Here is a 26,537-nt window from a genome sequence, read left to right on the forward strand (position 1 = left end):
TTTTGGGAGGGAGGCTGTGAAACCTTAGAGACGGTTAGGAGCAGGGCTTTGAGGGTTACAGTGTGTCTCTGCTCCCATTTCTGCTCTCTGCTTCCTGATCCAAGATATGAGAAGCAGAAGCAAGTTCCTATAGTCCTGGACTAGGCACCTGCCCGTTCAGACCTTCCCCACCATGAACACCATGAAGGGCTGTTCCCTGAACCTGGGATCTAAACTAAGCCTCTCTTCCCTTAGAAAACTAGTGAACACACCTTATAATGACACGGTGTGGTAGCTGATGGGGAGACCCAGTGAACACACCCCATGATGATGCAGCGGGGTAGCTGATGGGGAGAACCCTAGGTCTTCCTCACTGATCTATGGATTTCACACTCTTAGAAGTAACCCAGGGAACGGGTGTGTTTGGATGAATCCTGTAGTCTCCGACTCTCCAGGATTCCATGGTCAAATCCTCAGCCCAGCACTGGCCAACTCTGTCTACCCTTACCTTCATTCTGAAGAAAGTAATGCTGGTCAGCAAATCTACTGTAGATTTTAAATCCTGAAGCCGCTCAGGGCTCCCAGCAGGAAAGTTATTCTGTTACAAATTAAGCAAATGTTAAGAAAGGAACAGAGGGACAAGAAACATTCACTGCCAAAAGTAATGAAACTACAAGTTTGCTTAACTGCTGCCCACTGGGATTTACTGGACTGCTTTTTTCTTCCCTGCTGATGCAGACCAGTCCTTGTCTGGTGCTAAGATGAATACTTTACAGCTCAGAAAGCCACACTACTTCCCCAAATTTGCTTTTCATGAATGTGTAAGCATTTGTTCAGATGAACACAGAACACAGACCCCCCCCCATCTCTCTCTTCCTTCCTGGATGAAGATTCTTTCAGCCAATGAGTACTTCAGTAGCTACAGTCTAACCATAGATCATGAATATAAGTGAAGTCACACTACAGACCAAAATGAGATCCAGAACCTGTACTTTGTGTACCCTGCTTGGCTAGTGTTCTGGCACCAGCAGATGGCAGAGTTCTGAGCAAAACCTTTGATGTGAATTCTTTACGACTTTCTGTATGTCATAGCTTATTCTCTTTGACATGAATTTTAGGTGGAAGCTACCATGGAGAGCTGAAAGGAAAGAATGAGCTATCCTCCACTCAGTCAGCTACCAATGCCACAGATAAGATATACTTACTTCTCCTTAAGTGCAGACAACCTCACCTTTGTTAAGGTGGAGGCTGCCCTTGCACTTACTTTCTAATGTGCATGTATTGCCTGCTGTGGAGATTCCTAACACTTTAAGCAAGTGATGAAGCCATTGTAAGGAGGATCCAACCTAGATGGAACTGAGAAACTGTCCATTTTCTCATCCTGTGCTATCCTGGGTATCCACTTACCTACATCTGCCTCCTTCTATGCCAGAAAAAGGTGTAACACCTAATACAGTTCATTTGTCCAAGGCAGGATACTCTTTCTTCCCCTAACCAAAAATTCATGTGTCTCTTAGAAATTGAGAAGAGCAAAAGGAAAAGGAAAGAAAGAAAAAAAGGAAGAAAGAAAGAAATTCAGCTAAGTATCTAATATTTTAAGGTCAATTCTGGGAGAGTCGTCATTAGAAAGTGATATGACTAGGGTTGGAACACCAGCTGTTCACTAAAAGCAGCCATCGTGCTATTTATACACTGTAATGATCTTGTAGTATAATACTGTTGTGCCAGGTTTGTGGGTTCCCAGAGACTAACCCTAGGAATGACACTTCTGATGCAAAGGAAAAAGGTTTCTTTAATTCAGGCTGGTCAGATTGGGTTTTTCTCCATGACAGAGGAGATGAGATGCCCATCAACAAAAAAAGAAAAAGAAAAAAGGAAGAGTCTTTTAAAAAAAGGGCCACAGGTTTCAGCTTCCATGGTTACTTACAAGATCTCGAGTAAAACAGTATATGTTTTGGGCTGGATGCATCTAAATAAGATAAGGCTTGCAGAGTTACCGAGGACATGGGGTCTGTCAATTATCAGCCAACAATTAGCAAAGGAATGTTAACAGGAATGGTGGACAGCTGCCTCCCCTCCTCTGAGGGCAGGCGCTCAGGCACTCCTAATTTATTGTTTCAGAACAGTGATTTGTGGACAACTGCTTTTGCTCAGTTTTTAGGAAAAATTGATTATCATTTTACAACTTACAAGCTGTTACAGTTTGAGCTAATACTTCATTGTATATTCTCCAAAATAATAAAAGATAGTCCTTTAAAAAATGTTGTGCTAGTTTTTACTAATGGTTATTCTAATGAAAACACAGCTTATGGTATAGATGGTAAGAAATGTGTGGAGCAAACAACTCTGGCTTCAGCTCAGATACTCCAGTTACGAGCTGTTAAAATGGTTTTTCAAATTCCAGTAAATGATTCTTTTAATTGTATACTGACAATCATTATGTTTTTAAAGCTCTTCAAATAATAAAGATAGTTCAGTACATTGGAACTAACAATGATCAGGTTAAAATATTACTTAAACAAATTCAAAATGCAATTGCCATGTTTTGTGGGTAACATAAGAGCTCATTCAAACTTTCCCAGCCCACTGGCCAGGGCAAATGACTCAACAGATAATTCAATAAAGTTGGTCGCTTTGACCCTGGTGGACAGAGCTCTACAGTCTCACAATTTTCATCATCAAAATAGCAAAGGTCTAGAAAAGCAATTTGGTCTAACTAGAGAGACTGCTTGTCAAAATCGTCAAACAATGAGGTGTGCCCACAATATTTATCTGTAACTAATTTAAACATGAGCCCTAGAGGCCTACTTCCTACTCATTTATGACAAATGTTACAGAATTTGACAAATTAAAATATGTACACATGGCAGTTGATAGGTATTCAGGTTTTTTGATGACCACCACATAAACTGAGAGAGTTACCAAGCATGTGATGGGTCACTGTTTGGAATGTTTTGCTTACATGGGAGTTCCAAGGGTGGTAGAGAGCAGACAGTGGGTCTGGATATTCAAATAAGGCATTCAGCTATTTTGTACTCAATAAAAAATTAATCACCACAGGTATTCCTTACAGTCCTCAGGGAGTTATGGAGCATGCTCATAGCTCCTTAAAAATGCAACTTCTACAAAACTAAAAAGGAGGAGTAATAGTAATGTCACTAATCCCCACCTGGTAAGTTTTTACATGTGAAAATGAAATGGCTTATTCCATGTTGCCTACAAATTGGACAGGGTTATGTTTATTAACTACCCTCCTCCCAGATGTAGAGTTTATTCCAGGAAGTGGGCCCATAGATTATCTTATTCCTAGACATAAGAGAGCCATCTAATTCATCCCCCTGTTAATGGGACTTGGAGTATAGAGGCCTTAGCCACCGGCTCCACAGGCATGGGAGTAGCTATTCAGACATACTCCACAATGAACCTTAGTCACATGCCGACTGCAAAAATGGCTATAAAATCACCTTTATCTGCAGTTAGGTTACCAGAGGACACAGGATGACCTACCAATCCCCCTGACCTTTGCTCCACCAGGCTCATTGTAGCTGCAGCACACCCCCATTCTTCCCCTCCTCCCTTCCCCTATATAAATCCCTTTGGGGTGAGATAAAGCTGTCACCTTGATCAGAATCCTGTCTTGGCGTCCATTCTTCGTATCTCCTGTCCCCCATCTTTCTCCTAGGCGCCCTCCAGCCCCCATGTCGAATGTCCCATGGGTCAGGGCACAGGAGAACTGCTGAGAGCTGCTGGTAGCAATGGCTTTACCAGAGGCCACTGAGAATATACAGCAGGTGACAACTAGTATTTAACAGGTCGACCTACCAGATGAATACTCTCTGATGGGGAGCCCTACTTGACAAAGGTCATAGGGTCACTGACTGTAAATAACTGGTTATTTCTGCCTGTAGTTTTTCTCAGTTTCCACTATGGGTATTTTTTCCCATTGCTTGTATGTTTCTCTCTCTCTCTCTCTCTCTCTCTCTCTCTCTCTCTCTCTCACACACACACACACATATATTCCATCTACTAGGCACATATATAGCTGTGGATGATCAGGAAGATGATTTCTGATTAATCTGTATAGTTCTGATAACTAGAAATAATATTAGGATTTTTTTTCATTACTCAGACTGATATAGGAAAGTAATAATATTCTTAGTCACCAAGACAGCTAAATTTTAGACTTCAGAACAAATTAAAAGCAAACTGGTTACCCCTGGAGATGAATACACAAGGATAATTTCCCAAATGTTTATTGCTGATTCAAAGTCAGGCACAGAGCAACTTTAATAGACACAAATTTCTCAGCAATGAACTTTCTGCACATACTTCCAACCTCAAGGTTCAGCCAACTAACTGTTTATTGTTTAAGCCCCAAATTTCAATGTCACTTTCTGTCTGGGAACCCTGACCATTCAGAGCTCCATGCTTACTTCACTCACCACGCCTGGTCAGTGCAACCTCCTTAGCCTGAGAGAAACTGTGTGATCAGTTTGGCTCTGTTTCTTATTGTTTACTCAAGAAGTGCTGTGTGACCCTGAAAATGTGATTCAAATTTATCCAGAGGCTTTGTTGTAGCGGGAGATGTAGGAGAAGTGTGATGGAGAGAGAGGTGTAAGAGATTGAGAAAGAAGTGTGAGAGATGTAGGAGGTGAGTGAATGAGTGAGTTAATGAGCGAGAGAGTGAGTGAGTGAGTGAGTGAGTGATGTAGCTACGTGTGTAGAAATGTAACAGACTAGAGAGAAGATGTATGTGTAGAAGATAGATGTGTGTAGAGAGAGACGTGGAGTTATGTAGAAAAGAGATGTAACTGTGTATGGAGATGTGTGGTTGTGTAGAAGAGAGATGTATGTATGTAAAGAAAGATATGTAACTGTATGCAAAGCAATGTAACTGTGTAGAGAGATTGTCAAGAAAGAGAGGTTATTCAAGATGAAGTAAAAGAGAAGGTTACCATTAGGAAAGCGTGTGTTTCCTCAGATAGAAAAGTTTAGCCCTCAGATAGAGAATAAAATTGTCTAAATCTGCTGCTTTGAAGGCATTCTTTTCTACAATCCTGGGTGCAGACCTGGGAACTGACATCCTGGGCTGCAGTAAACAACCCTGGGTATTAATGGCATTGGGCATCCAGGTGGACATAGATCAGTTTGCCTGCATTTCATTCTTATAACTAAGATTTGCCCATGTCTTCCAGAGTGAGTTTAATATTACATACCCTATATGTAGAGAGGTCTATCCTCAGTGAGTTGTGTAGTTGATCCAGCAGTTTTACAAATCTCTCTTTCTGAGGGTGAGAAAGAAATAATAAAAGAAATAATAAAAAAGAGAGCGAGGAGGGGACATCTGGTTGGCAACACATCTTTTCTGATCTCTGTTCACGGGAACAATCATTATAAAGAAAAATAGACTAGGTGAACCCTGTTCCATTTTTTAGCGGCATTGTCTTAAACTAGAAAACATTTTCACACCAACAAAGAGACATTCATGTCCCTGGAAAGGGAAAACTCTCTTTCTAAATATAAGGATGTAGCCAGTAAGCTTATCTCTGTCTGTTTGGAACCTTAATTCTTAGTCAGGCAAAAAGAAATTCAAACACTTTCACTAACTTGCTCCTGACTCTGAGATCTCTGGACTTCAGTTAGGGCTTTTTTTTTTTTTAGCTTTAAATAAAGCATTTGTTGATGAGCAGAAGCTCACACAGTTTGCATAGATTGTTCATACCACATCTGGAAGGATGATGGAAACCTCCAAGACACTAAATAGCATTGGCAGAAATTAGTGACATGAGTGAGCAGGGCTGGGGGACTGTGTGTCCAAGGACTTGTGGAACAGGTCCACTGAACAAAGGACTCAAGGCTGGGAAGAGACCTCATCCTGGAGGCCTTGATGAGGCAGTTTTTCCTTTGCTTTTCCCAACTCTAGCAGCAGAGTCTGGGGAGGCCTCAGGTGAAAGTCATCTAGCAGAGTCATCCTTGGTTTGACCCACATAACTAGGAGGAAGAGACTATCCCAAAATGGCTCACAGGGACATTGGAAGAGAGGTCTGGGACTGTCAGGGTTAGATGATGTGGGACTCAGGCTGCAGAGGCCAAGTATGGTCTTCAAAGTTATCTCAGAGCCTTGGGCCTCAATGTCCCTCAGGAGCCTTACAGCTTCCTTGCAGGTAGCAAGTACCTTGGGAGGGCTGGGAAAAGACAGCCCACACCCAAGTCCTGCCAATGAGCATCTATCAGCCCAAATGGGGGTAAGGAGCCAGGCACACAGATGGACAAGAGCAGTGGGCACCCAAGACACTGCTTCCAGCCACCTCCACTTTGCCATCCTGACCTCAATCAGACTCCCAAGCTCCCTCCCCTCAGGACACTTTCCTGAACAGACGACCACATTCTGATTTTTCTTGTTCCATCACTAGGCCCTTGACTCACTTCCCTGTAAGACCCCCCCCAGTCCCACCTTCCTATCACTGCAGCCAGCAAAGTGAGGCCAGTGTCTAGGCAGTCTATACAGCCTTGGGGCCTGCAGGGACAGAAGAGGACAGAGACTGGGTTTCCACCTCTTCCTTGCCACCTTGGTGCCAAGAAGCCTCTTGTGCATTCCTTTTTGGGGGGCTGGGAGGTTAAGACAGGGTTTCTGTATAGCCATGATTATCCTGGAACTCACTCTGAAGACCAGGCTGTCCTTGAACTCAGAGATCTACCTGCCTCTGCCTTCTAAGTGCTGGGACTAAAGGCGTGCACCACTACTGCCCAGCTATCCTGGGGCATTCTTAACAGCCAAAGTCTAGCAATGATGATGGGAGAGAAAATAGTGATGCATTTGAAAGATGGTCAGAAAGACATGAGAAGTCTCTCTTTTAACCAAGTTCCATGTAATTTTCCTTAGTGCATATTTTAATATTAAAATATAGGATGCATACTATTTTAACTGTTGATTTTCATAGAAAAAGCATCATTAAATGTGGAATCACACGCTTTCAGGTTATTAGTACAACATTTCCAGCACTCATTATATTGATTACATCAGTAGGTCTGATTAAGTCAATATATAATGGGACCTGATTAGCTTAATCAATTATATTAACTCATCTACAGAAAAACTATTAACAACAAAAACATTATAAATACCAAAAGTCAGGAATCACAGATGCAGTGGACTCTAGGGATATCAGTAATTTTATGCCTACAGAGAGAACATTCATGATAGGTCATTTCATCCTGTTTATCCTGAATTCACATCAGGTAACATTCTGAGTCAAGACTGTAAGAACTAAACAACATCATGATTCAACTTTGGTCCTAACTCCAGGGGTATTGCCTGGGCCCACACAGCAATGTCTTCTAGAGCATAGTGGTGCCATCATTTCCTAGAGTCTAAAGGTAATCTATTAATTATCTTACCTTCCAAGGTAGCAACTATCTGAATATTAGGCACATCAGTCAATCTACACAACTGGCCAAAACATAACAAACCATAAACTGACAGCATTTGGGTATTTCATCACACTCACACCAAAGTTGGAGGCCGAGAAACGATCAGATGCAGAGACATTAGTGGAGGCAGTTGTGTGAGCATAATAGGCATTGATGTTGGCCAGTAAGGTGCTCATCACTGCTGGTACACCGGGACACATGTACTTGGAGGACAAACATGCAAAATGCCTGAAAAACAGAATTCGCATTCTCAAAGACTCTTCACAATTTGCAGCAGAAACTAAGTAAGAACCCAATTAAAGTTTGTGGAAGTAAGGCCAGGGCAATCACCTCCCTCTGCTTATGCAGTATGGATTTCTGTGTACATCTCTATGGCAGCATCATCAATTGACACTTCTCTCACTAAACAAGAACTTCTATTATAGGAGCACTGGTGGATTCCACAGAGAAATATTTTCACTATAGCTTAGAGCACTCTGTTGACTCAATTTAGGTCAGTTTGTTAGCTATGCACACATGTACATGGGCATATTTGCTCAGACCTGTGATATCTGGGCCTGTGTCTTTGTATACCCACTCACACCTTTTTCCTTTCCTAACCATGACCTTGGTGGGTAAACAGGCAAATCTCTTTCTATGTATGAGTCTTTGCCTTGAGGCATGGACACACTACCCAGCTCAAAGAGGAAAGTGTACATCACTGTACTTTATGGCTACTAAGCATCTTTCTGCTACATCTTGTGCCTTCATTGGCTACCCAAAGCATTAGTAGCTACTTCCCAGGACCCCAGGGGAGCCTCACGTCATGGCCTGATATATGGACTCGATGCCATAGCGCATGGCAAATTCATCCACAATTTCTTGGGCTGTCTCATCAAAGTACACCTTCCATGCATCATCACCCCGAGCCTCTGGGATCCAGACTCCTCCACTGCCCTGAATGTCTGTGAGGTAATGGAAAAGGTTCTGCAGGACACAGAGCAGAGAGAAAGAAGGGTCATAAGCATATCATAACTGAACATTTCAGTAGAAATTTTTTTCTTCATGTCATTGCTCAGTCCTTCCAATGGTCACAGCAGAAACTTCTCACAGTAAAGGCAAAGAACTATCCAAAATAGCACAATGTGCCAATAAAAAAAAATGGTCCTAAATCCCCAGCTCCTGCAAACCTTACTTGTGGTCAAAAGCACACCCCTCCACTTACAAAGTGTTGCTCACCTCATGGAGACACGTATATTGTACATGGTATGGGGCTACCTTCTCCTCTCCCTTGATCTCCACATTGATTTGCAGTCGGATAGCCCCTGAGACAGCTGACTTGTCTGTCCTCTTCTCTACAAAAGAAAAGAAACTTAGGATTCATAGCAACACAACTGCAGATGGTGCAGGCAGCCCCATCCTGGTTTAATTCAAGGGGGAAAATGGCACCAACACAAGTGGCCACCCATTCTACAAAAAACGCTGAACTAAGTGAAGAACAGGAGCGGTCAGAGACGTATATAAAGGTGGGGACTAAAAGATCGGAAACCTGGGGAATGTAAAAGCTAGAATGTCTTTTAGCCATTGCCACTCTGTTTTCTACCACTACCAATGATGAGCTCTCTAAAGGTGAGACAGGCTCTGTACAGGGTATGGTCTGGAGTTTGGTGATTTGGTAGATTTCCTAGATCCCTCTGCATGGTCTCCAGTCACAGTAACATTTTACGGTTCAGTTTCCTCACCCAGATTGTACCAGACATCCATCTCTCCACTCAGTGTCCGAACCTCAATGATGGTTTGGCCAAGGAAATCATCAGACTCCCGCTTTAGCCGCTGTTTTACTCTGGATTTGATGTCATCATCCTCATCCCACACACGTACCTTAATGCGATCAGAAGAGTTGTGGCACTCACTATGAAAGAAGTAGATAGAGAATTAAGTTGGACAGATCTAACAGCATCAGTATCACGTCCAATTTCCACCCCTATAGCCCCACCAACGAAAGAGTAAGGGTAGACTGTAAGAGTAGACTGTGGTACTCGAATTCCAAATGAATTAGTCTATCCAAGCAAAAGGTTTTCAGTCCTTAGGAATGGGAAGGAAATGAATAGTTATGGTTAATTCTGGCTTCTTATGCAGCTAACTATATCAGCAGTTCCAACAGAACACCACCACAGGGCTTCAGAAGCAACTGCTAGTTCCTTCCAAGTCCAAAACATGAAGTGCTACATGATCCTGGTAGGGTCATCAGGTCATATCTGCTTAGCTTTCTAATTCCCCCACATATCTAACCCTGTGCTTATGAACTTCTAACATGCTTTATTATTCCCTTGGATGGCTATCTTCTGTGGTATTTTTGCTTTGGAGAAGGGAGATGCCTAGATCTCCAATTTTGTTCTCCTCCCCAGAAGTGGTTTTCTAGATCCTGGGCCCTCACCCCAAACCAGTAGTAAGCAGAATATTTTACTTGTTCCCCTCTGTTCTTTCATCTTTCCACATTCAAGATATTTCCATTAAAATACTATAGCATAACTACTTCTCTACTGAAAAATAATGGATAAATTAACAATGCACTTCTTGAAGACAGAAACTATGTTACTCTTTCTGAGACGAACAAGATCATGTAAAGTATCTTGCACAGAATAGGAACTGAATAAACTGTTCATCTATAATGAGTAAAAGATGACAACTGTGAATTAGTTTATTTTAAAGTAGCCATATGAAAGTAGGAACTATTCAGATCCTCAAACAAACAGGTGCTTCCCCCAGTAATGGTTCCCTGGACTGGAGAGTCATTTCACTATATCCCAATCCCTTTCTATGAGCACTCAGAGGAATCAGCAGAACCTGATCTTTATATAGCCAGCCTACTCAGCAGATTCAGACCCAAAGTCCTGATCTTATACCTTGGGGAGAAGGGGTACAAAACAAAGCCATCTGGCCACTCCAGATGTTCATCCAAGTTTTAGGGTATAGTGAAATAGTCTCTAAGAATCAGAGGTAAGGGGAAAGTAATGGAGGAATATGCTGGGACAGGAAGAAAGAATTTCCTTAAGAGAGAGGGAAACATCTTCAGACCCAAGATCACCATCTTCAAGCATAATTATCCAGTTATAGGCCAAGACACTCTTTCCCCAATACTGAGAAAAACTTAACACTTCCTAGGCAGGGCTAGGAAGTGGTCACAGAGTAGTAGTAAAATTTTTCTAGTGCTAGAAAAAGCATCAGGGCCCATGAACTGATCTAGTTAAGACAGGGTTTGGGCAAACTACCAAAGACTGTAAGAAGAACCCCAAAGAAAGTACAGCTGCTGCCCAGTGAAGCAAGTGAGAACCTCTAGTTTTTGTCCAGTCTTAGAGATCAAGCCAGAAAAATAGGTTCTAATACCACTTCTAAAATACACATATTTCCAGATAGACAGTGACTTACAAATGGAACTTCTCCTCCCAAACAGGGTTCAAATTTCCAAAAATGGTTTTGGTGCGCTTCTTGGTTTTCCCAACTTGCACAGTCACATAAGGGTCACTGGATCCTGTTTTATCTTTGGCTTGAAGGCCCTGGGCACAAACCACTAAAACCCAAGCACAAATCAGAAGGTCCAAAGTACATTTCAGAGTTAAGTCACAAGCTCCCATAGCACTAACCACATTCTCTCCAACTTAGAGATGCCTCCCTACATGTGCACAGCAAGCCCAACCTTACTTCTCCATACCTATCCTTAGCAATGGGCTACCAGCCTCTCCCTCAAAGTTTAGTCCAAGGTCTCATCTATCTCCTTCTCTAAGTACTTCTTGACCAATGACCACCTCACTGGTCTTTGACCCTCTTATGTACACATGCTTCATCTCCATCCACCTCACTAGTAAACCACTGGTGAACCAGTCTCTGGTTTCCTTCCGCCCCCAGCTTTTATGAAATCCAATTGTCAACCGAGTGTACAAAGTCAGATTGTTAGGACCTCCTTGTATTATGGTTCATATTGTTTGCGAGTGCTTGCCTCTTCTAGCACTGGGGAATAAATGGAGGAGGTGTGATGAATGATAGGATTCTCTTCTCTCAGTTATAGCTTCTTTCTCCCCAACCCCCTGTTCCCTCATACTTGAGATGCTTCCTCCTCATGCTTTCCTCATAGTCTCCTTAAGTCCTCAAACTTTAGCTTGCTTACCAGTGATGGTAATTTTGGCTGACCATTTGGAGGTGCCATCCAGGACACTTTGCTTTACTGTTTTCATCTGCTGCACATGGGCAACTTTGCTCACTGTGAAGACATCTCGGATAACCTCAAAGATCTCTGGTTTATTCCGCTCTCGGATCTTCATACGGTCCTTCATGGCCATGATAATGTTCTGCGTCCGGTCCTCAGCCCCATGTTTAGAGCTCTTTTCAGCAGCCCCTGAAGGATGGTCCAGAAAGCAGACCTAAGCAAGGGGCCACTTCCCAGACCAAGTCGAGCCAGGAAGAAGTGTCGGGAAGAGGCATGAAACAATGGGAGAAGCTTAAGGATACTGTGAATTCCCTATGAAAGGCAATCTCTATGGTGCCTGATGCCTGGCCAGAGGAGTTTAAAATGCAATTTGAAGGGTAGCAAAATCTTGATAATGATGATGGAAGTTCATTATACTATTCTGTTTAGAAAAATGTTGGAGAAGTCTCCATCAATTCTGTAACTCCAAGGTCAAATATATCCAAAGGGTGTCTCAGATGTCATGGAGCAATAGTAGGTTGCCATGACAATACTGCCAATTTTACCTGCCAATTGGGTTGTGCTCTATGGTTCTAGTGATTTTATTTATTGGTCCTAGTGATTTTATTTATTTGTCTATCTATCTATTTATCTATTTATTTATTTATCATATATTCAGTGTCCTGCCTGCATGTGTCCTTGCAGGCCAGAAGAGAGCACCAGATTTTACTACAGGTGCTTGTGAGTAACCATGGGTTGCTGGGAATTGAACTCAGGTCCTCTGGAAGAGCAGTCATTGTTTTTAACCACTGAGCCATCTCTCCAGCCCCTGATCTAGTGATTTTAATCTCAACAAATAGTGTAGTATGATAAGAAGATAGGATCTTTGATGTTAGACCTGGGTTTAAATCTTATCTCCACCACTCCTAGCTTTGTGAACCATTTTTTTTTTCCTCTGTGAGGAAACAGTAGTAGTTATCTTTTAGAATTTTTTTCTTCTGCTTTTCTTTTCTTTCTTTGTTTTTTTGAAACAAGGTCTCACTATGTTACTAGGTAGCCTTAATTGCCCTAGAACTCACTATGTTATCCAGGCTGTCCTTGAACTCACAGAGATCTGCCGGCTTCTGCCTCCCAAGTGTTGGTATTAAGGAAATGTCCCATCACGCCTGGCTTAGGATTGCAATACACATTCTTTCCCAGCATGCAACCAGGGATCTGTCACTTAGTAGTTGCTCAAGAAATGGTCACAATTATTACTTTCTTCTACCTCAAGCTTTAAACCATTATTATGAGTAGGTTGAGTAACAGCTGGGGACATAGAGGGCTAGGAGAATACTTCCCCACACTCCTTTACCACCATTCTTCCTGGAGTCTGGCATCATTGAGAGCAAGCTCAGTAAAAGATGGTAGGAACTTTGAGTACTATCACCTTCCCTGTTAGCAACTTCTTCCTTTTCCTGTTCCTATGCTCCAACACCATCAGCTGCACATGAGACATGTGTAGTTGGGAGCCTGGCATTTTTCTTCTAGACTGTAGCTCCATCTACCTAACACTTCTATTGTCTAGAAGATATGTCTACAAGGAATACATCCTGTCTCCTAGGATCTAGATAGACCTATGGGAGGCTTCTCTGGAGGCCTAGAAATTCATGGAACTATCTTTTCTTGTACTCTCAGTCCTTGATGAAACATGCTCTAGTTACATGAGCAATGGTGTGTGCTATTCAAGCTGAGCCTCTGGAACCAAGCGAACCCTGCAGGAGACTCAAGCTCTATCAGAAAGCTATAGAAATTTCAAATGGTTTTCTCTAAAGGAAGCTGGGGGAACTGTAAGTCCCAGTGTTTGAAAAGGCAGTATCTCTTGATTCAGCAGCACCTTCCTTTTCTGAAAAGTAGAAGCCCTCAGAATAAGGCAGAATAGAGAAATAATACATCAGATGCCACTGCTCTTGGATGCAGACTGTGTTAGAAAGGTCTGTTGCCCCTGCTCCCCGATCCTCACCCCATGGGACACTCACGTTGTAGGCAGTCGGCATTGAGCAGATCCTGGCACTTCTCATGGCACTTGACTCCACACTCACTGCAGCGCATGCCTTGCCGGGCAAGGCCCCAGAGCAATCCTTCACACTCATAGCAATAGGTAGGAGCAGTGGCCGACCAGACCTCAAAGTTGTGGGGTGTGGTACACGAGATGGGGTAGATTAAGGCCTGCAGAGTTTTCTTATACACATGGGATTTCTGAAAGACACATGCCCATCACACATCAACAATTGTCTGATCGTGCTGGAAAGTGCCAGAGCTGAGCCCTTATGGACAGCAACGTCCCTGGTTTTTTCTCTGGCAGTGGTTAACACACTCTAACCTGAACCAGTCCAGAGCCCAACCTGGCACAGAGAAGGCCCCACTAAATGTACTTATGGTCACCCAATGCGGGCCCATTGTTGAATCTGAACATTTATTCACTTTAGGGAAACAGAGGGTAAAAGGCTCACTATAAAACCCAAGATCAGTGGTCATATGCTTTAATACTCCAATCTGGACTCTTGCTTCTCCCAGTGTAGAAAATTAAGACCATACACTATCTTAGCAACCATATATACCCAAATTTTAAAATTCATACTTAGTATGCTAAAAAGATGATCAATCCTGAGGCCAGTAGACTCACAAAAGTCCATGAGTTACTTACCAGTTCTTCATCCTTGAGAGAGGTACGTGTAGCCATTGCAGACGTAATCCCCGCTTTCCGTGACTGAACCAGTGACTGTGAGAGAAGAGCTGCCTGTCAACTCTGACTGCCACAAAAGACTGGCAGAGTCCTGGAGAGACAGCTTTAGTTCCTAAAGCCACTTGACTAACAGATACCATTCTGTTTTTACTGTCACTAGAAACTGCCCCTGTAATAGGTTAAGATGTCAAACCCCAGGCCCTCATGGGACTGTTCTAGCAATGGTAGAACAGTACTTCTTTCAGGGTATCCACCATTCTAAAGGGCTTTCCTCTTTCCCTATTCTAAGGGAGTCTTATCCCACAGAAACTCCTTGTCTATGAGAATACAAAGGAAAAATGAAAAGTTTGGAATTGTAGTGAGAAACAGGTCATAAGAATGAGACACACTCACAAGTTGTCAGAGTCACATATAAGAGCCATCCATGCTGATTCCTATGCCCAGGTACCTCCCCACACCCAATTCATGGGGAAGTAAAGGCCAGCAGCTCAAATAAATAGGTTATTTGACAAATAAAAGCGGGGAGTAGGAGCCAAACAGGACAGACAGTAAAATTTGAGAGCCAGGGCTGTCCTGCTAGCCAGGTTATTATGCAGAGGGACTCCAGGTTTCTGGCAAGCCCAAGCCCTAAAGGTGGAAAACACATGGCTTCATTAAGGCAGCAGACATTGAGCAGAGAAAACTCATGTGCCTCAGCAAAAACATTGGCTGTGACGGGCCCACATAATTTAGGAATGTGGACTCCTAAAAGGATGGGGAAGGGCTCTGGATGCACTCACCATAGCCTGTGCAGAGGAATGCAAAGAAAGGAACGACATGATGTTAAAGTCCCAGAAGGGCATAAAAACCTCAGAGGCAATTCAGGGGTTCTTTCCGTCAGTTTACCATAGGGACACGTTCTAATCATTCTGTCTACTAAAACTGTCTTTGACCCAGAGAGCTGCCTAAGGCCCAGGCTGAAAGTGCCCACTCTAAGGGCACTTATGTCTCAAAGTGAAAAACAGGCAAAGCTAAAAGACAGAGGAGGGAAAACAAGATGGGATCCAGACCTGTTTATGGAGAACGAGGTGGTCTAGTGATAAAAGAGTAAAAAGAAAGAGAAGAAAGGTAAGCTAGGAGATAATAAAGGAAATAAAATTAAGATGATATCAGAATTTATCTCCTACCAGCTAGATGAAAAGCTGGTAGAAGATAAGGTACACTAAAAAATATGAGAATGAAAAAGAAGATATAGAAATGGTAAGAAATAAGTAAAGAAAGAAATGGTGATGAGAAAAAGGTAAATGATATTTCCATTCACCCAGTGAAGGAAAGAGAAACTTATAGGAGAAAAAGAGAACAGAGAATAGGAAAAGAAAGAAAAGGAGTAGATAGGAAAATCAGAATGGAAAGAACAGGGAGAAGTACGAGTAATAGGAACAGAAAATGGGAAAAGAGTAGGGTTCAAGTCTTACTGAACCCTCACACCTTGTGTCTGGTCTTAGAGCTCAGAGGCTCTGGGAAAGCCTGGGTCCCACCCTATTCCTACCACTTACAGGTACAGACAATTCCTCATGTTGATCCTGCTTTAGAAAGAATAGCCTAGAATAGGAGGTTTCAAGAACACCTTTAACTCCTAAGCCTAATGCACTTCAATTCCACAAATGTTTTATCATTTCTTCCCAATGTCTTAGGTTAAGATACAGTCTATGGAACTTATGTGTTAGGAAGATTTCATTGACTTCTAGGAAGGATCAAACCCCAGTTATTCGTATCACACACAAAGGTCAATATAATTTAAATCAAGGGCTGGGGGTTGGGGTAAGTTTCCATTTCAGGTTATCAAAGGTTGCAGCGCTACCTGGAGGAATTAAGATACCTGGTATAAGATCTCCGAGTTGAATATTTAAGGCATAAACTATAAATGCTCCAGGCAGGAATTTGATCCATTGAAGAACCCAGGGCCCTGACTTGGGAGTAAGTTAGAGCTAGGCCCCACAGTAAGTCTGAAATGACTGATTCTAATCCTGACAGCTTGCCAAGCCCTAGTCGGGTGAACACCCAAAGACTGCTGCCTGGGCTAAGGCCAGGGTCTGTACTCACCAGATCACTGACAAGGGGCAGCGGTTTCTTTCTTCGTAGATCTGGCATGCTGTCAATGCCATAGAGCCCTCCAGCTGGCCTAAGGAGAGAAGAAAACATCAGAATTGTTAGTCCTAGCCTTGAGTTAACTGCCAGGTCCTGTGTTCTGCTATTCTTGCTTTCCCTCTGCTCAGAGGGTGATGAACTAACCTCCTTAACCTTTGAAAAGCTTAAGGAAGACAGTAAGTGAGGAAGAAAATCCAAGAGAGCAGCAATGGAATCTTCTTTTAGTCCCTTAGTGCTTCCTATCACTTCAGCCAAGGTCTGAGAACTCTTTTATTTCACTGGAACAGTTCAAGGCACTTTGTTTATTTGAAGATGCTTGTGCTTCAAAAGGCAAGTTAGGAACTGGTGACCAAGAGAGCTACCTCTCCACACAGACCAGAGACTGCCCCAAAGAGAAGTCTTATAAAGCCTAGGCTACAACAGAGCCCACAAGGTAGCTCTACCAGAAGAGCCTGCTGCCTAGGTAAGCAAGACCACTAAACAATGATATGTTGAAGGAGACTTCCATCTACCAGCAAAAGACTCATCTGCTCTTTCCACTTAAGGCTTCTGACACAGAGGGTCTCCATGGAGAGATAACTCAGAGAGGCTGAGGGAATGAGATCGGAGACTTACAAAGCCATAGGGGTAGAGGTAGGGAAACAGTAAAGGGACTCTGATAGTCTAGATTAGTCCTAAATACCTACCACAAGATCCATCAACAGAGACCAGAGAAGTACAGCAAAAGCAGACGAAGCTCTGTAAAGCTTTTACACTTTTGCTTTTTTTGTCATTGCCTAATTTTATTAATGCACATTTAAAAAAGAACAAACAAAACCAGATCATGTCTCTAAAAGAGTATCAGTCTTACATTGCTATAACCTGAATTTTGGCTGCAGTTTTGCCAACTCCTTGTGTCCTCTGCCAATATTCCTCCTCCTCTTTGAGTCTTAGTGTCACTTCCACAAAATACGGTTGAATTTAAAAGGAAAGAAAGTCTCAGGCTCTTTGAATGCTGAAATTATGAACTATAATGAGAATGTTTTGAGTAAGGGTCTCACTGCTTTGCCCAGGCTGGCCTTGAGTTCACTATATAGCTAGCTAATGGTGGCCATAAACTCACAGTTCGCCTGCTTCAGGGTGTTCAGCTTAGAGATGCATACAAACATACTCAACTAATTATGCATTTGTTTCCAGTAATCACGGTGAGATAGAGATCCTGGGTAGCTGGGTTGTACACCATAATTGGTAAAGATAAAAGTCCCAGAAAAATAAGTAGATGTGTCCATGATATAGGCAAAGAAGGAAGCCACAAATTGGTTTAAGACTAGGAACTGGAACAACTCAACACATAGATTTCTAGTAAGCTAGCTCCCTCAGCCTATGCAGTGGCTTTGTTTTAGTGAGATTATGAGAAAGGAAGACAAGAGGAAATTATTTTGAAAACCCTTGCATTACATTTAAAAACCAATTTGGATATGCTCTACTGGCATGCATTTGTTTCAAAATTATTGGAAGTACCTAAAGTTCACTGAAGAAGCAACTAGTGACAGGAATTCAGTAAATTTTAGTAACTACCATATGCTTTGATTAAGTCAAGAGTTTTTTTGTTTTGTTTTGTTTTTTGGGGCTTTTTTTTTTAACCACAAATTTACTTTTGAAAGAGATGGAAAGGGCTGGCTCTTTCACACAACTTGCCTTGACAACAGAAGACAAAGGGGTATGTGTGAAAACGTAGCAGCTAACTTTGTGAGCTGGTTCTTCCCTGGCTAAGAGTGGGAGGAGGCAGCTGAGAAGCTGATATCAGAAGCCTTTGTGGGGCAACAGGAAAGGGATGGTAGAGAACTAAATGGACTGAGGGAGAAAGAGGCCGTGGGGGACACTCGAGCTCCTCTCTTGAGAACAAGCAGTTGAGCTTTAAAATGACTCTGGTGCCATCATATGGGTCAGAAACAAACCCAGACAGAATACACAGGGCTAAGAAGGTATGCCACTGTGTCGTGTCTGGAGTGGGATGTAACAGGTGACTTACAACAGCTAAAGCAGGACTGAGCCCAGAGAGTAACCCCATCAGCTACCTCAGCAATGAAACAGGGAAATTTTCAGATGAATGTATGTATTCTATATTTTTTGGTTGTGAGCCTAGCCTTTAACGGCTAAGCCATCTCTCCAGCCCGAATGTATGTATTCTAATGCCTTTATTTTCTACACTGAAAGCACACCCCCACTATGATATGACAGATAAGAAATTACACATTTGGGGATGATTGCTCAGTGGTTAAGAGCATTGGCTGCTCTTCCAGGGGACTGGGATTCAATTCCCAACACCCACAGGGTAGCTTACAACTATAACTCCAATTCTAGGGGATTCTACACCCTCATACATATAGGCAGAAAAATAATGCATATCAAAAATAAAAATTATATATGTATATATATATATATAGAGAGAGAGATTAGACAGGCATGGATGTGAACTCTATAAAAATAAAATAAATAAGGAAGGAAGGTAGGGAGGGGGAAGGAAGAAAGGAAGGAAGGAAGGAAGGAAGGAAGGAAGGAAGAAAGGAAGGAAGGAAAAGAAATTAGGCAAAGATATGAATAGAAAGGAAGGAAGGAAGGAAGGAAGGAAGGAAGAAAGAAAGAAAGAAAGAAAGAAAGAAAGAAAGAAAGAAAGAAAGAAAGAAAAAGCAAGCAAGCAATTAGACAGGCAAGGATGTGAACGCTGGCCCAGGCACTGCTACACGAAGCTCCTGCTGCAGCCTCTAAGGAGTCAGTCAGCACCTCTCTCTACCCCAGAGAACCAGCCAACCCATGATGGGACCTCTTCCTCTCCCACAATCCAGCATATGGAGCTGTCTCACATATTCCCAGAGAAGAGCTAAAAGTAGACAGAGATGGGATCCACAGGAAGCTTGCAGAGAACCACTTACCCTTCTGGGAGCCACTGAGGCAAAGAGGAGTCACCATCATCTGAAATCTTTAAAAAGAGAAAGAAAAGTTAGCTCATGGGAAAAATGGGAGAGTGACTATAGGTTGGGCAGTGAGTAAAGTAGGTCACTTGAATCATTTTGTTACAGAGCCAGCTGAAGTCTAAGCCAATGCCCTATTACTTCGGGCAGCAAATACGTTGCTGTGGTGAGTACTACCTGACTTCCTTCTCCACAGTAAACATAAAGGCCCCATGGCTAAGATTCACTGTGGACAGCTAGCTGCTCCAACTCACCTTCTTCATATAAGCGACTGGGAGGCAGCAGGGGAAAGGGCTTTCTTGGGATCCCAGGCCTTACTGAAGTAAAGGGACAACCAGGTGTAGCTTGGGGTCCTCAAACCTCAAGCTAACTAAATTTGTAAATATAATGAATTTGGTTCCTACATTTTATAAACTATCTACTAAAAAGTCATAGGGTAGATTAAATAATTGGGTTATGATTCTGGGGAATTTTACACTAAGTAAAACTTAGGATGAGAAGTTGAAAACTCAGGTACCAAGCAATCAAGGAAAGAACAGTTACAAATAAAATAAAACAAACCCCACTTTTTAAGGGGTTCTACACAAAACTAGAGCACAAAACCAAACAAACAAGGAAATATTTTAAGCAGTGCTGAGAAGAAAGAGTTCTCCAGGGGTCTCCAGGAAAGCCATAGTGTAGGTTTTTGAGGAGCAGGAAATCAGTGTCAGCATATCTGGGGCCTTCTGGCTTGCTTTGTCCCTTCTACCCCATCTACCTTGCTCCTCAACTATTCTGGTGCAAATGAGCTCCAGAGGGGGGACAAAAACAAGGTGGTTAGTTCTGGGTGGGGTGACAGCCAGTATGGGGAGCTAAAACGGGGTCGACAGGTGGTAGAAAGGAGGGCAACAGCTCAGGTGAACTTAGGGTGGAAGGTCCTTCTCAGGAAACACCTCTCAGCATATCTAAACTTTAACCCATCTGTGCACTCCACCCCTGTTCCACCTCATCTGCCCCCTGTCCTAAGCCTGGAGCCGATGACAGTGGTGAGGGGAGGGCTAGGAATGTGCAATGGAAGAAACGACAGTGAGGACAGAGGGAAACAAGCCTCCCGTGGATGATGGGCAGAGGCAAAGTGCATCCCTCCACCCTACCAACCAGGATGCATCTTCCCTGTGGAGCCAGGCACTAAGCGGATTCTTACCTCTTTTTTTTTTTAATTCTTGGAATTAGACATTTGCCAGAAACTACTTGGCTTCAGAAAATACACCAAAAAAGAAAAAAAAAGTCTTTGGGAGCTAGGCCCAGATCATGAACACTTCCTGTGCTCAGAAAGGACAACAGTTTGCAGCAGCACGAAGCATGCATTCACAGCACTGAAGGAGGGAGGGAGCAGGAAGAAGTCTAGCCAAACACTTATAGAAGGTATACTCATAGACAGAAGGTGTAACTAAAGAAAGACAAGGTGAACATGAATCCTGTGTTTATAGGTCCAGAGCCTATGTACAAACTCATCGGAACAGGATTCAGTTTGCTAGGGCCCAAGTCACAAGCAGCATAAATCCTCACTAAATTCAAGAGCCAAAGCTAACAGGCACAAGGCATTAGTGCTTCACAAGGTTTGAGACAGCCACACAGCATGTGTACAGTGGCTTATGTCCAGAGAGAGGTTGGGGAGCCAGCTCCAAAGCATGAAGCACTTTTATACTTAGGGTTTCAGACCCTAAAATATACCTGTGATAGCTCCCGATCTCAAATATTAAGTATGTGAACATGCTGGGCTCAGCCAAGGGTTGGTTACAACATATGTCAGAGTTGGCAACAACAAGTAGGAAATGGACACACAGTGTACAAACTAGGAGAAGAGAGGACCATCAAGTATGTTGCGGTGTCATAATGAATACAAGTGGAAGCATACACATGCTATATTGAGTGTGCACTATGCCGGCACACACATGCTATATTGAGTGTGCACCCATGCCGGCACACACACATTCTCTCACTATGCTCCAGGGAAGGTGGCATGAGCACACACAGCATAAGCATGCATACAGACTTCTTTCTGGAAAAACAGATTATCTGACGTGAACCAAGGCTCAGAGGCACAGGTCATGCACACATACATACACACAGTACTCAGAGAGCAATAGAAAATAAACAACAATAGGCCCAAATGACCAGAGGCACAACCTGAAGAGCTTCTTGCTTTCCTTCTGTAGTAGAGAAAGAGCAGGAAAAAACAAAAAGGGCATAAAGGTTAGTAGATTCAGTTCTATTGCAGGAACCCAAAAGGATGGCAGCTAATCCTAAGGACACGAAGGAGAGGGACTCTGAATACTGAATCCCAGTAAGGACTCTGGGAGCCATAAAGGACTTCCGACTGGCTCCCAGAATCCTTACTTCCCATGTTGGCTGGCCTGGCTTTTAGTCTGAATATTCAGGGGATACTTAATGCAAAAGACAAAGTCTGCCTGGGGATTGCACTTGTCCTTTTCCTCTTTCCAAAGTGACTGTGTTCAGAGTCAGGGCTGCGAGGTCACAGAATCAGACTCCTCCTGCAGGTAGCACAAGCTGCTGAACACACAGTACCTTCTTTCTTCAAAAGCCATAGAAGCTAAATTCATCTGTATATAGGTCCTCAAACTCTAAGCTTGGTGGCTGACCCCTTTCCATTTCACAATGCAGACTTGGTCATGCACTTGCTCAGTAAGACTGGGCATAGTTCTGCAGACTAAATTAAGCTGGGTCAAAGTACAACCTAGAGTTACAGCCAGGATTAAGATGTTGAACATGTAAAGACCTTGGAGTGTCACTGCTCTAACAGAAATCACAATGATCTGATACTAAAACCATGACTCCAATCTCAGGTTTGATTATTGTGTATTAATCTCATAGCAATACTCCAAGAGAAATGGACACTTTTAGATGGGTCAAGAAAGTCACAGCAGGACACAGTCTCCTTTTCTTTTCACCAGAGATGACACTACTTTATAGGACCACCTGAGAGCAGGCCCACAGGCTTCTTTCTCTGTGAAATCATCCAACTAGGCCCTTCCACTTTCTTTTCTCTCAATTTGAAAAGTTCATTGTTATGATACCACAAATAGAGGAAACAAATTTATAAATTCTCGATTATATTTCTGATGGCCAAATGGATCACTTGTTCAGACCGAAGAATGAATTCAGTAAAAGGAATCCTCCAAAACAGTGTGACACCTTGAATTTTAGCATTTGGAAGGCAGAAATGGGAGATCTTTGAGCAACCCGGCTTGTTAGACTAGTTCTATTAGCAAGTTCTGGGTTCATCTGAAATACTGCCTCAACAAACAAGGTGGAGGGCAATCAAGACTCCTGACATTAACTTTAGGCCCAAGTATGTGCGCACGCGCACACACACACACACACACACACACACACACACACACACACACACACGCATATACACACTCTCTCTTTAAATATGTAATAAGCTGACAAAGTCATCAAGCTCTTAAGATTTGATCCTGATGGGGATGTCCTTCTGTATATGTGTTCTTATTAGTTGATGAATAAAGCACTATTTGGTCAATAGAGGCAGAAAAATAGGTGGGACTAGGAGACAAGGAGAATTCCGGGAAAGGTAGGCAGGCAGAGAGAGGAGGAAGGAGATGTCATGCATCTGAGAAAGGAGTAGCAGGTCTAGATCATTCTTTGGTAAGACAGACCACATGGAAATACAGTTTTATAGAAATGGGTTAATAATTACGACAGAACTAGCCAATAATAAGAAGCTCTACCCATCGGTCAACAGTTTAATAATTAATGTAAGTCTTGTGTGCTTATTTGGGGCAAAGTAGCCATGGGATCAGTCTGGAAAGAAAATCCAGCAACAAAATGGTGCCCAATGCACAAATTTCCACGTGAAACCTGACAAAAACTTTAAAAGGGAGTCTACAAACAAAAGAACAGAGGCAAGCACAGCTTCTTGGTAGCAGCATTTTCTCAGGTGGACTCTGTTTGCTGAGAGTGTCTTCTTGACTCTGCATTAGTGGCAAAAAAAAAACTGCATGGCTCTTTTAAGAAGCCCTGCTAACAACTGAATGGTGTGTACAAGCAGCTTGCTGGTGTCAGCAGTGACCACATCTCCAAGCATGCTGCATGGCAGATTTAACTTTTACTCATACAGACAAAAAAGGTTTAAGAGTTGAGATGGTGAGCACTGCTCCCAGTGCTGGAAGTAAACATACCCCTGCCGTGTTGCAAAGCCAGCAGTTAAAACATCTGCTTTAATTTAGCAGATAAAAATACTCGTGGCCAGAAAAAGAGATAGGCAATAAAGACAGATTCAGATGAAGAAAAACCTCTAAAGGTTTTACAATGTGTTAAAAAAAATATAGGCTTGGGAGAGAAAAGAGAAAAGATAAAGTGGTTAGAAAATAAATAGAGTAGCTGAGTGTGGTGGCATACACTGTTAATTCCAGCACTAGGAAGGTAAAGGCAAGCAGATCGCTGTGATTTCAAGGCCAGCCTGGGGTACAGAGTGAGTTCAAGGGCAGCCAAGTATACAGAGAAACACTGTCTCAAAAAAAAAAAAAAAAAAGAAAAAGTAAAAGAAATAGAGTAATAAAAAAATCCACATAAAGATGGAAAGTATACAGAGAGTCTGGATACTGTATGTTATTGTGTTGTCTTTGAATTGTTTAATTGCTGAGGAAGGAGCAACAACTACTACAAGAAATTTGATTATAAATGATGCTAGATTAATCCAACTTACATATTTTGAAAATGCTTTGACTTTAAAATTTAAGTCTAAGACAGGTTACTTTGGAAAAAAAAAGGTTCTGTTTTTGTTTCCACAGAAAATGAAAAGCTGTGGATTCCTTCCAGACTAATATGGTTTGATGAAGCAAGAAACCCTGAAACAGTGGCCCAAGTGATCCAACATCCAAAATAGCTGAGATGATACAGTCTCAAACTACTACAGCCAGGATTTGGCCAGGTTTCTGGATTTCCTAAGTATCCCCATGGTATTGACAGTGCCCCCAAACAACAAGGAGTAGTTTGGAGAGACCCAAATTCCCAAATACTGTTTATAAATGTTTGTTTTTATTTAAATGGGGTTGGTTATAAATGGCTAATGATCACAGTCAATCTCTTTCTAAAGAAAGGGGCTGGGGAATATGATACAGAAATGAATACTTTGCAACTGTATAGATTGTTTATTGATACAAATTTAAGGTCAATTTGTTATAGATATATTTCCCCTCTTGTCTAGGTATTGTGTTTATACAACTCTTTTAAAAATGTAATGTACAATTAAATAAAGATTGTAGTCACCTATAATAGTAAAAACTAACATTAGTTAGGTTTTCTAGATATAGAGATATATTTCAAATGGATAGATAGCCTTCAAACCTTTCAAAGACCTACAGAATATGGCATTTAAAATAATTTAAGGTTTTTCATGACAGTGAGACACAACTTCTCCTGGCAACACACCAATTACATCAGAAAGAAGGACAGCCTTAAAGAAACTTGATATGGAGTTGTGTTCAATATGACAAGACTAGCCATTTGGGCAAGAAACTTCTGTTGCTTGGATTATTTGATGGTATGTTGCATAAATTGGACATAGGATCCATAGGAAAGTGACTGCTGAATTTTTCAAAACAAGATGAGACAATCCTTCAGGGTTCCTGCTTCATGGAAGAGTCTGCCAGACATTATTCAGGACACAGAAAAAAATGATTGACAAATTTCCAATACAGGTGGACAATTTCAAATTTCCTGCTTCACTGAGAAGAGAAGTCTGCCAAACACACTAGGCCTATAGGCTGACAATGGATGCCCCAACATTACAGAAGAACTCCGGGTGACTGTCCAGGCAGCAAGATGTCTCTGTCAATTCTAGAGTTTATGTATTATCCTTCTAAGGTCTTTGATGGAGTTGAAGACAGACAGTTATGGTTATGGTTTTCCTTAGTTATGATAAAAGGTAAGTTACATATAAAACTTTAGACTCACAAAGATAGGATAGATGATAGAGTATTCTCTTTAAAATTTGCCAAATGTTGATGAACTAAATATTGTTAACTGTAGTTCTTGCTTGATAATTGTTTTGTTATATAATTTTACTATGTTAAAGTTAAAACCTTTCTTTATCTTTAGACAGAAAAGAGGAGATGATAGGGGATAGCCTTCTGTATATGTTTCTCTTATTTGTTGATGAATAGATACTGTTTGGCCAATAGAGGCAGGAAGATAGGAGGGACTAGGAGACAAGGAGAATTCTGGGAAAGGTAGGTAGAGGAAGGAGGAGACACCCTGCAGCTGAGGAAGGAGTATCAGGTCTGGACCCCTCTCTGGTAAGATAGACTATGTGGAAATACACAGATTTATGGAAATGGGTTAATAATTAAGACAGAGCTAGTCAATAAGAAGCCCTAGTCATCGGTCAACAATTTAATAATTCATTTAAGTCTTTTTGTGCTTATTTGGGGTTGAGAGGGCAGTGGGACCTGGCAGGACAAGAAAACTCCAGCTACATGATCCCAATACCCAAATTTTCCTCTCACACCAACTTTCTTGGACTTGTACACTTTGTACAATCCCATTATCTCACATAGACAAAAATCCACATATTTATATATTCATTCTGTTCTACCAGCCTGACACAGCTTTTCCTGATGCTCATTCATATAGGAGCTAATTAAGTCCTACTAAGGCATCTAAAGGCCTGTTTATCTTTGTCCTCTTTTTAGTACTTAACCTTGACAAATTCTATCATCATACACATGAGAATATGACAAATAGATACAGATGTTGAATCTTAACTGGATAGTACTGTCATTTGTCAGTCTGTCATTACACTAGTCTCTTCCCTCCCTAGCTGCTGCCCTAACAGTAGTTATAACATATTTTCAGATCCATAGTTAGCCTAGCATACTATTGATAAACTACTGATTAGCACCTGGTTATCTCATGCTTAGTATAAATTCAGGATTTTTAAACACATACACAAACACACCCCTACCACCACCACAAAATACCTCCTCTTACTTTCTCATATCCAAGACCTGAAATAATCCTCTCCCACACAGAAATACAATTGGATTCCTCCTTTTTGTTCAGTAAGTATGTGCGGTTCTATTAGGAGGTGTGGCTTTGTTAAAGGAAGTATGTCACTGTGAGGGCGGGCTTTGAG

The 26,537-nt window shown here is 42.0% G+C and overlaps 1 protein-coding gene across 17 annotated transcripts in view; it reads right to left on the reverse strand.

Annotated features, from left to right (window-relative positions):
• The window catches only part of Unc13b (unc-13 homolog B), a 219,848-nt gene that overhangs the window by 17,893 nt on the left and 175,418 nt on the right, over positions 1-26,537 (reverse strand). For 6 of the 17 annotated variants that reach the window (XM_013119610.3, XM_013119609.3, XM_005078801.4 and 3 more), the window contains 12 exons: positions 19,337-19,383; positions 16,380-16,458; positions 14,259-14,333; positions 13,591-13,810; positions 11,555-11,782; positions 10,819-10,960; positions 9,132-9,301; positions 8,629-8,744; positions 8,213-8,376; positions 7,488-7,638; positions 5,196-5,264; positions 488-577 (listed from right to left, as the gene is read on the reverse strand). In XM_013119610.3, coding sequence (XP_012975064.1) covers positions 488-577; positions 5,196-5,264; positions 7,488-7,638; positions 8,213-8,376; positions 8,629-8,744; positions 9,132-9,301; positions 10,819-10,960; positions 11,555-11,782; positions 13,591-13,810; positions 14,259-14,333; positions 16,380-16,458; positions 19,337-19,383 — 1,551 coding nt within the window. Of the gene's footprint in view, positions 1-487; positions 578-5,195; positions 5,265-7,487; positions 7,639-8,212; positions 8,377-8,628; positions 8,745-9,131; positions 9,302-10,818; positions 10,961-11,554; positions 11,783-13,590; positions 13,811-14,258; positions 14,334-15,076; positions 15,083-16,379; positions 16,459-19,336; positions 19,384-21,544; positions 21,568-26,537 lie in introns of all 17 variants that reach the window. The other 11 variants (XM_040739468.1, XM_040739466.1, XM_040739461.1 and 8 more) reach the window with 3 other exon arrangements.

Source organism: Mesocricetus auratus, unplaced genomic scaffold (genome assembly GCF_017639785.1).
Source record: "Mesocricetus auratus isolate SY011 unplaced genomic scaffold, BCM_Maur_2.0 Super-Scaffold_6730, whole genome shotgun sequence".
NCBI classification, from domain to species: Eukaryota; Metazoa; Chordata; class Mammalia; order Rodentia; family Cricetidae; genus Mesocricetus; species Mesocricetus auratus.